This window comes from Echiichthys vipera, assembly GCF_963691815.1.
Source record: "Echiichthys vipera genome assembly, chromosome: 15".
NCBI classification, from domain to species: domain Eukaryota; kingdom Metazoa; phylum Chordata; class Actinopteri; order Perciformes; family Trachinidae; genus Echiichthys; species Echiichthys vipera.
In genome coordinates, this window is record NC_139840.1 from 22,690,102 (window position 1) to 22,701,320 (window position 11,219).

The 11,219-nt window shown below is 41.0% G+C and overlaps 1 protein-coding gene across 1 annotated transcript in view; it reads right to left on the reverse strand.

Annotated features, from left to right (window-relative positions):
* The window catches only part of LOC310957939 (sodium channel protein type 5 subunit alpha-like), a gene marked incomplete at its 5' end in the record, with an annotated part of 44,648 nt that overhangs the window by 3,032 nt on the left and 30,397 nt on the right, over positions 1-11,219 (reverse strand). Inside the window, 9 exons of the mRNA XM_083928704.1 lie at positions 43-143; positions 1,108-1,249; positions 1,330-1,383; positions 1,538-1,810; positions 3,043-3,165; positions 4,427-4,453; positions 4,929-5,102; positions 6,369-6,523; positions 6,659-6,776. Of these exons, the coding sequence (XP_083784830.1) occupies positions 43-143; positions 1,108-1,249; positions 1,330-1,383; positions 1,538-1,810; positions 3,043-3,165; positions 4,427-4,453; positions 4,929-5,102; positions 6,369-6,523; positions 6,659-6,776 (1,167 nt within the window). The remainder of the gene's footprint in view (positions 1-42; positions 144-1,107; positions 1,250-1,329; positions 1,384-1,537; positions 1,811-3,042; positions 3,166-4,426; positions 4,454-4,928; positions 5,103-6,368; positions 6,524-6,658; positions 6,777-11,219) is intronic.

The following is an 11,219-nucleotide window of genomic DNA, read 5'->3' on the forward strand; positions in this document are numbered from 1 at the left end:
TTCTGAAAAATGTGTCACATTGTAGAATTGTGTGATTTTTACCCCAGGCCTTGGTATTGTTTTTTGAGGCTTTTTCGATCCTAACTTCTTCATAGCGTTATAGTACTTCTTCTGTTCTTCAGTCATGAAGATATCCTGTCCACCTAAGTATAGGCAAAAAACACATAACATTATTTTAACAGAAAAATGCTTTAGGAATAGTTTAGTGCCAAACAAAAGTGGCAAAAACAAGCTGTCTTCATATTTGCCTGCAGAATGAAATATGTAAAATCTTTGAAATCTCTGTAATTATTCATGACTGAGGGCGTGGACACATATTAGGAAGGGGTCTGGTTGTTCTTCCACCTGGAAATTTTGAGCATTAAACACTTCCTTTTTTGCATCCTGGTGCATTTTTATGCATAAAGGTCAGAGGAAGGATGCAAAGTCAAAATCAGGAAACGATAAAACATGCACATATGACTCAAAGCAACCGTGATTAAACCATATATCAAGACATTGTGACATTATGGCGTCACAATTGGTGATAACAATCACATAGTAACTCAGAATATCTAAAGTGAAATATTTTGAGGTTTTATTTTGTACTAAAGTTCTTAATAAAATGATAAAACACTGAAAGAATATTTATTAACATGCTGTATCGTGATATGAAATGATCTATATCAGGATCAAAACTTTAGCCTTATTCTCAAAACCTCAGATTATCATTTTTTTCCAATCAGTGGCCCAACTCTTTCGGTTTATCTTATACTCTCGCAAATTTGCGGCTGTGTGAGAGCAGCTTTTTCTGTAGTCTTCCTGCAGCAGCAACAGCCTCCCTGCACATCTGCTTCTTTCTGTTTTATGGCAGATTGCAACCATTGCTTTTGTCGTTGCATACCGCCCCCTACTCTACCGGAGGCATGGTTGTGTCTATGAGTCGTGTTCTAGCGGTTCTTAGTCATCTGCTACTATAAATGCACATGTTCTTCAGTATTGGGAGGGGGGGGAGGCATGTCCCTCTTCTGATCTGAAACCATGACTGAGTGGATACACCTCATCCACCTTGTACAGAATTACTTGCAAATACCAAGTGACCTGGCCTGACGTCAGTGCTGCAGATACTCATCTTTCTCTTCTGCTGATTGAAATTGTCAATAATGACACCGATGAAGAGATTGAGGGTGAAGAAGGAGCCGAAGATGATGAAGACGACAAAGTACAGGTACATGTAGAGGTTGATTTCTCTGATGGGTTGTTCCTCCACCTGAAACCACACAGTTTTCATCAGTCAGCCGGTTACTGTGACGTGTTTATGGTGTCGTGGAAGTAGATAAACATACTTACTCCTCTTGAATCAACAGCTGCATGCATTATTTCCATCCATCCTTTAAATGTGGCCTATAAAACAAAACGATATCACAGTGTTAATGTATCTATAGGAAAACATTACAAACATTGCCTCAACTAATATAATGATCAAATGAATCCTCCAGGACACAGGGAAAACATAAAATGAAAGCGTGTTTGAAAGATGTGACAAAACAAAACTCACCACTTGCAGAAGGGAAAGGTAGCCGAGTCCCACGTTGTCGAAGTTGACCTTCACTTTTGTCCAGTAAAACTGTGTGTCGTTCATAGAGAGGCACTCTGACTTGTTGTTGACTAAAGTGCCGCTGTGGATGAAGCCCGTTCTGTTCACGCACTTCCCGAACTTGCCAGCGAACAGGTTGACCCCCATGATGCTGAAGATGAGCCAGAAGATGAGACACACGAGCAGCACGTTCATGATGGACGGGATGGCTCCGATAAGAGCGTTCACGACCACCTGAAGGGCAATGGGCGAGACAACATCTCGGTCTGATTAGAAAGCTGGTGGGGCTGCACAATAACATGTTTTTTCATCTTCATTAAAGTCTGATTCTAGCGCAAAATCATCCCATAGTTTTTTTCGGCACATACATTCATCAAGACAGTTTATTTCATGTATAAACTTTTAACGGAGAAATCCGGTAGAGTCGCCAATAGCTGGACGTGGCTAACACTGATTAGCTCGGGGCAGTACGGGGAAGGCATTAAAACGTCTTTTTTAACCACTAATACTGTAAAATAACACCAAACCTTTGCAGTAGCATGAAAAGAGTCCTGACACATAAAAAAAGCACAAACAACATAGATAGAAAACCCGGAGTTTATTAAAAGAGTGTTTTGGAAGACTTATCAGCTGGCCCCTGTACCAGCTCCTCTCATAGTATAGTCCATTCAAGTCGATTACCAAAGTCAATCGCAAAGGAAGGAGCCCATTGATGCTTTGTTTTCTGTGTAGGGACTCTTCTCATGCTGCTGCAGAGGTCTAGTGTTATTTTGAGCAGTGTTATTGGTTAAAAAAGACGTTTTAATGTCTTCCCCGTACTGCCCCCAGCAAATCCTTTTAGCGATTTTCCGGGATCTCTCTGTTAATAGTTGTTGCACAAAAGAAAACGGTCTTGATGGCTTATTTGATGTTTGTAAGTGCCGAAAAAGACCATGGTATGATTTTGCGCCGGAATTACACTTTAAGATATCAACAATATCAACTGCAATAAACACATCACGAAAGTCACTTTTTTGAGTTAATTAAAAGCACTTTAAAAACTAACTACAATCATTTTTTAATGGTGCCTTATGTGTTCAGTTCAATGTTGGAAATCATTTCCTTTTTTTTATCCACTAAACAACCTGTTGTATTTTAGCAGTATATTAGTATACTCACTTTAATATCTTTTTATTTATCGCAAGTAATACAACGTTATCGCATATTTCCCTCATATTTTACAGACATAAAGCTAGTTCTCATTAAGCTCATGGTCGAACTAATCAGAATCAGAATGGTTTTCACACAAGGAGTTTGCCTTGGTGTTTAGCGCATTAAAATAAAAAATGAAAGCAATTACTGAACAGTCAACAAACATAAGTAAAATGTATAATAAAATTGTAATTATAACACAAAGTCTGTACCAGATATCTGAGAAATAAAACTTGAGGTGTGAAGTTTTTAAAGAATAAATCAGTGTTTCTCACCCGCATGCCCTCAAATCTGGACAGAGCTCTGAGAGGTCTCAAAGCCCGCAGAGTCCTCAGGGACTTGATCGCAGCAAAGTCGGAGTATCCCAGTGAATTTGCCACCAGGCTTATCAAGGACACCTACGTGGAGGACAGAAAGATACATGTTCATGTTCAAACCTTTAAACCTTTGATTTACGCTGCAATATATTTTCGGAGCTCTGAATAAACCACATACATAGTCTTATCAACATATTAGTTAAGGAACTGCATATATTTTCTTTATATTATTTAGCTTTTGAAGACAAAAATGAAAATAAAAGACCATAAAAGACAGGTAGAAAACATTTGGAGAGCCTTATTTTAGAGTTTTTGTGTTTTTTGGGACATTCCACAGTTAGGAACACAATTACTTGATTTTTGAGGTTTAGATTTGGTTTGTTTGTTGTTTAATCTTTTAGCAAATTTAGACTTCCACTCTATTCTACATCCAAAACGGACAAAACTAAATGGTATTCCGCTGTTGAATGGCCCGTGGGTGACAGCTATGAATGAAAATGGCATGATATAGATGAAAGAAATCCATGTCATGATTTATGATGACAAAACACAGACAAGTATGCACATATGGACAAAGAGTGTCCATGAATGCATACTCAGCTATATATGCATATAAAATATGTATATATATCAAATAGAGTGAGTTTTATAAAGAATTTATATCTATCTTTGCCAAATTTGCTTCCCAATTTGCATCCAATTGATCCAATAAGTTCAATAAAAAACAATTTAGGACTAATAAGGTCCCAATGCTCTGAATTTCTTTATAAAAGTCTATTTACACCTGTGTTTGTTCAAATATATCTAAAGAAGATACTCATAATTTATTCTTGAGTTAAGAGAGGTCTTTGGCTCCACGGACGTACAGACGGAAAAGTACAAAAACACTGCAAAGTAAGGTGCAATTATCAACAGGATTTGTCTTTTCTTCTAAACAGACATAACAAATAATACTCAGCACATGAATTAAACACAACAGTTTAGACTTGAGCTCACCGGTGCATTTCTAAATTGACTAAAATGTCTGTTAACCAACGTTGTTTTTATATAATGCATAAAGTACATCTTCTGTAGATAAACCTTCAAATAAATGGCACTGATTTTTGTTTTTGATATAAAAGCCAAGGTCTGAAGTCACTAATTCAAAGAAAGACCGTTGAGTGAGTGTTTTCAAAAAGCACATTTCATAAGAAGTGCATTAGTTTGGAAAACAAGACGGTGGCTTTTGATATCACAACAGAAAGCACTTACGAGTGAAGAAACACAGAGGCATTTGTGAGGCGGATGCAAGTTTCCAATCCCAGAGCTCATACTCACCTGGGACCTGCTAACTACCACTTACCCTAACAATAGAGCGGTCTGTGGCAATCTGTGTAACAGCAGGTGAAATCAAAGGGAGTCAGGTCAGGCCTCGGGCTTCACGCCTCGGGCACTTTGGATGACCACGACAGAGCCACATCCATTTTACCAAACAGTTTACATGAAGTGTAACATGACTCCGATCATTTATTTTATCTGGCGTGAAAGCAAATGTAACAACTATTTAGTGTGTGTTTTATCTGTATTCTAGTAAATCGACGCAGGTGGAGTTCAGGAGAAGCTGATGGTGGCGGAAGCTCGATTTCAGTCATGAAGCCGGTTGTTATAAAGCATATATGGATTGATTGAAGTGCTTTCCTGTAAACAACGTGACACTCACCAGGCTGTAAATCCCACAAACATGAAAAGCAACATTAAGCTAAAATGAGAGGGGGTTACACTTCGACCTCAATTCTCAACGTGTGTTTTTAATCACCGGCATCCTTTCACATCGTGCAACAAAAACACGCAAAATGTTCTCTTACATCCACGATGAGAAAGTCGAGCCAGCACCAGTAGTTGGTGAAATATTTCTTGAAGCCATATGCGATCCACTTGAGGAACATCTCCAGGACAAAGATGTAGGAGAAGACTTTGTCGGCATACTCCAACACCACCTTTACGACTTTTCTCTTCTCGATGTAGATGTCTTCAAATGCCTGCAGCAGAGGAGGGACAGCGGTGTGAGGAAACAGAACATCCCACCACTACTGTTGGTCAAACATACATAACTATTTCATTTCATTTGAACTTTAAAGTCCCTCTCCAGAAAAACAACTCTGCTTTAATTAACATTTTGTTTGTTTAATGTGGTTTTCCCACCCAGAAATAATAATAATAATAAAAAAAATACAGGGCAGGGGCAGGAAGCACATTTACACTTTCTCCCTCATTGAGAAATTCTGGATCTGGCGTCGTCCCGCCCACCACCGCTGCTCGTAATCACACTATAGGTTGACACTCTTTTAACATTCTAGCTTGCATGCATGCAACCCGCCTGTCAAGATGAATAAACATGTTAGAGAGAATCAGCCGTAGGCCTTCATGTCTGAGCCGGCTCCAGACAGGAGGTGGCGGGGCAGCAGATGGCCAAGTCTCTGAGCCCCGGATGAAGGAGGCTCCACACGCAGCAGCCCGTTGTAAGCTCCGCGATCTTTGTGCGTCCTGAACCCGGCATCAGTCAGCCCCAGACTCAGATGAGGAATATGTTGTGCACTACAGTCTACGACTAACTATCTGTTTCTGTTGCTTGTTAGCTTGTAACTTTCAGTGTGTTTTCTCTCTGTACTGACGGTCCGCTCTGAGCTGGAGGATTCAGGTTTCTTTGCTGGTGTTGTGTCAAAGTCGTTCCCTCATCATATAGTGTTTCTCATATAAGATGGCGATTGTTTTATGGATTACTGACGTTCCAACTTAAGCTTCACCGGGTTTGAATCTTACATTTCAAGGAAGTGCACAGTCATCTCCTCCTTCAGTTGAGGAATGTGACAACTAGTGACAAACTGTACAGATACACGTCAGCACTCAGAAGTAGAGTAGTTAGTGGCTGAGTCCACTATCCGCACTTTGAATTTCTCAAAGGAAATCATGCATGTATTTAATCCAGTTTCAGTGTTTACTGTTCAATCACCTACAGTTGTATCAGAGCTGTCTACAGTCTGCTTCTGCAAAACCAACATTTCCTGCTGCAGCCTCTTCACAATAAAAGCATCCCAGACAATTGTGGTGGAGAAAACTACCCACACTGCATGAAACAAGATGCAATGCTCATGACTTGACATTAAAAACAATAACATGTACAAACAATAACAACAAATGAACTGGCACTGAACACTGAGAGATAACATGTTTTTAAAGAAGTGCTTTATATTGATTCCCAAATAAATAGTGTCATAATAAATGAATGATAAACCGATTTGCTGTACCAGAGCCCCGCTGCTGAGCAGGATCATGAAGATGATGAACGTCTCAAACCAGCTGTGCTCCACAATCTGATAGCAGGTCTTCCTCAGCCTCCACCAGGCCTGGCCCAGGCCTCGGCTGGTGTCGATCGCACAGCAGTGACAGTGTCTCATGCAAACTGAGCAGGGAGGTAAAATCAAACACAGAACAGATTACAGCACATGAAGGAATTACGTAACACAAAGACATAACATAGCTTTAAAAAAGCCTTTATTGTACTTTTTATGAATCGTTTTAAAGAGTTACAACTCACAGTCTGGGAAGCATTCCTCCGGCTCCATGCTCTCTTCAGCCAGCAGTGAAAAGTTGTCCAACTCTTCTCCAGGCTTCCTCAGATCCACCGTGCTTCCCTCTGACAGGCTGATTACCTCCTGATCGGTGAAAAGTTACATGGTTACAAACCAATTTCTCTCTCATGTTTACATTAAACAGTGTAGGAACCACTACTGAGTTGTTATACTGTTTAAAGCCCAGACTATAGACAGATGGGTATTGTTTTCCATCAGCTGTCGAAGGCTAAACACCTGCTGGGTGATCCCCGGTCGGTGTGCGGCCAAATGTGCAACATGCTCATAAGTTTCGACCCAAACAGAGCAGCGTTGTAGCAGCATTTGTCTGAATTCATCCCATCAAAGCTAGCTCACCTTTATGTGCAGCCTTGCCTTTCAATCTCTTCTGAGCCTTAATGCAATTTTGATGAGATTTCCGTTTGTTGTAACAGCAACATATTTAACACGATTTAAAGGACAGAGGTGTAGCTTCAATCCTATAAACTGGTTCGAAGTCTAATCCTGCATTAAAGAGCATCCGCAGGACCTGGAGACCAGATTACCAGCATTACCAGTGGAAGACAGAGCGGAGACATTTTAAGATAAATTACCACATGTATGCAGTTGTGATTCATGCACACATGTTCTTTAAAGCCATCGGCTTTAAAGTAAAATGTGTAACACTTTTTTCATAACTTACTTCTCAATAGGCACAATCTTTGACATTTTTAGCGTGCATTCAAAGCTCTACACATGTAAAATGTTTCCTTCTTTACGGCTGGGCATCTGCTGATGCCCAGTTAAGCTGATGGAGAGCTGTTTCTTTTTTCATTTCCATTTTCCCTGACGCCTAATTCTGATGTGGTGTGGAGCGGAGCACGGCAGGGAAATAGGAAGAGAGAGCGCCAGACTGCAGCCCGCTCAGCTCTGCTCTGCTCAGCTGTGTCACTTTAATCTGCTCTGCAGGGCCTGGCTCCACATCTGGCCTGCTGCTGTCTGCCTGCCAGAGAGGACAGGAGCGACACACCCTCCACCTCAACAAACCCCCGACCCACGGGACGCCGAGAGACAGAGGAGTCCACGAGAAACAGGAAGGGCGAATGAGAGTAAGGCGAGAGGAATAAATAAATAACGAGAAGCTGAGAGAGAGAGAGAGAGAGAGAGAGAGAAAGAGAGAGAAAGACAGTACCATCTTTCTAAATGATAAGTGATGCATCCTGCAGTTTAGTTACTCTAATCTTTACTCTAAGTAGCAAACATTCATATATTTTTCTAATTTAAGCTTTATTTATCCAACTAACAACTTTGCCATGTCTTAAATCTGTTGAATGCAAATCAGCACTCATATTCAAATATCTGTGCAAATCACGGTGGTGCACTTCAAAGTTTGAAGAAATGCTTTGGATACTTTTTGGGGAAATACGCTTCAAATTCACTTTCTCGCTGTTAATTACATGAGAGGATTGATTCAAGCTGTAAATATGAAGCTAACAACAGCAGCTGGTTAGCATAGCTTAGCACAAAAACTGGAATAAGAGCACCAGTTATCCTGCCTCTGTCAAAAAGGTAGCAGCATTGTTGTGGAAATGGATTTCCTCAATAAAAGATCAACAAACAGGATCAACTTTTTCTCCGTGGTTTATTTTGACAAAGTATTTTCTTCTGCAGACAAAAATACGTTCACCCCTGCCTCTTCACAAAGCCCAGAGTCTAGCAGAAATGGCACTGATCCACCCTACACTCAGTCTTTTAGAGGGAGAGCCAGAACGTGCTAAGCCTTGGTTGGGTGACGTCTTTAGACCAAACAAAACATGCCTCAGACATTTCAATTCTGAACATTTTGAACCTCTCTCATCACAAAGTCTCTAACACAGAGTGCAGATGCACAAATAATTAATTAGCAAAATGTAGATTGTGTTTCCTGTTGTCAGTTTTTGTGATAAGCTAAGCTAATTTCAAAGTCAACATACACCACTCACATACCACTCTAATGTCTGTACGCTAAATATGAAATTAGCTTATCAAGAGGATCTTATAATCTTAATTTCAGCAAGAAAGTGAATAATCTTTTATTACAACTTCCTCAACAAATGATCTTCTTTAAGCTGATTGTACAGTGACGTGGTTTAAGCCACTTTAGCACTGCACAAAAAAAAAAACGTGAAGACTGGAGGGGAAATGGATGTCTGTACACTTGATTACAGCTCCCAATACTTTATTGTCGGTGTAGAGTTGAAACATTGCTTTAGCAATAAAGTTTTGAGAACTGTAATCCAGTGTGCAGACTTCTTGTCTTCTTGCTTTTGTTTAGTCGGCATGAATCTTTAAACTTTAACATATTTTTAGTGTATAGATTTTAACAAAGCTCAGCTCACCTTTCTCTTAGGGATGGACTGATTCAATTCAATTATTTTACCCAGAATACGTGAGAACATCACACCTGGTACCAATGTAACAGACTGTTTTGTGTTTATGTGTGGAAAGGAGATGTGTCCCTCTGAGTTGCCGTACGGCGGAAGTTTAGCGGGGTTTTACCGCTGGTGTTGTGTCTCTCTCGGTCTGAGAAATAAAGTGGAGCAGAGTTGCATCGCTGGGCACGCTATCCTGTCTCCTGCCTCGTTTATTGTTTCGTTATATCACTACAGTATAGGCGAACCCCTAACTCTCGGCTACACTAATGACACTTACAGTGGCTCTGTTTTATGTCTCGTGTCCCAGGAAGTCATGACAGTGTGAGACAGCACCAAGCCCCCACCACAGCAACTTCCTGGTTGATCCAATACTGGAGTGCCAAAAACTGCAGTTCTCCAAATGTCCACTAGGGGCAGGTTTCATAACAGAGCGATTTCTCATTGACCCCCATGTTAAACAGGCTGTTTTCACAGCAAAATTAAACTTATTTAAACTTATTTATGGTACAAAAAACATTCTAGTCTGTATGTTTAGGTCATATCTCCATGACAACACTGAGGTAGGTGAATTTTTTTGTACCGGGCTAGTTTTTATTTTATTGGAGGTTAAAGTTTATGAATAATTAAGGACGTGGCCTCTTGATTGACAGCTAGCCTCTGGCCCATACTTCTCCTCGTAGGTTAACGTCAGCCAGATGGATGTTTCTCCCTCCCCCCAACGTCACATACATGCCCTTTTTTGGTCAGAGGAAATGAGGCGGAGTCAAAGTCTGACAAGATGGCGACTCCCATCAGCGAGTACGATTAGAGTTGAGAGAACAAACCTCGACAGAGATGCTACGTCCATTTTTTATACAGTCTATGGTGAGTACTCACAGCAGCTCCTTAATTCTCTTCCACTGTGACATGTTCATATTAAGTGCAAACCTGAAAACTTCATGCTTATCTGATCAAGATTAGAGTTCACAGCCCCTTATTGTGAGGTACAGAAATGATGCTAATGACAACATTCTATCAAAATTAAAACTATGATAAAAAAAAGTCCCAACTGACACCGAAACCCCATCTGATTGGCTGTCCAGCTACAACTACATATAGATAAACTGTCCCTGTAGCAGCACCGTCTTTTATTACTATTAATGCAACAACTAAGAGATAGCTCTGGTTGATTTATGAACAGTAAAAAATGGTGCCAGATGTTTTCTACATGACGTAACATTCACTCATATTAACTCAGCGGTTCAAACTTAACTCAAACATCTGGATTCTCAGGTAGCATTCGTCTCCTCTAGAGTTCACCACCTCTGCTTTACAAATTAACAGTTCATGTGTCCGGAAATCATCCCTCACAGAAAAGCCCCACCTCTACTACTACCATGTCCCTTCCCACCTCTACTACTACCACGTCCCTTCCCACCTCTACTACTACCATGTCCCTTCCCACCTCTACTACTACCATGTCCCTTCCCACCTCTACTACTACAATGTCCCTTCCCACCTCTACTACTACCATGTCCCTTCCCACCTCTACTACTACCATGTCCCTTCCTACCTCTACTACTACCATGTCCCTTCCCACCTCTACTACTACCATGTCCCTTCCCACCTCTACTACTACCATGTCCCTTCCTACCTCTACTACTACCATGTCCCTTCCTACCTCTACTACTACCATGTCCCTTCCCACCTCTACTACTACCATGTCCCTTCCTACCTCTACTACTACCATGTCCCTTCCCACCTCTACTACTACCATGTCCCTTCCCACCTCTACTACTACCATGTCCCTTCCTACCTCTACTACTACCATGTCCCTTCCTACCTCTACTACTACCACGTCCCCTCTCACCTCTACTACTACCATGTCCCTTCCTACCTCTACTACTACCACGTCCCCTCTCACCTCTACTACTACCATGTCCCTTCCCACCTCTACTACTACCATGTCCGTATCCCACCTCACCGCGCTCTCACTTCAGAATGACAAGAACAGCAACAAAGGTCAGAATTGGAGGATGAAAAGTAAATTACTACATTTCTAGAACATTTTATGGTAATATCTGGTTATCTGAGGTACAGAGCCGGTAACCAACCTGCCACTAGAATAAATGTCCTCCTGGTTCCGGCATCTTCA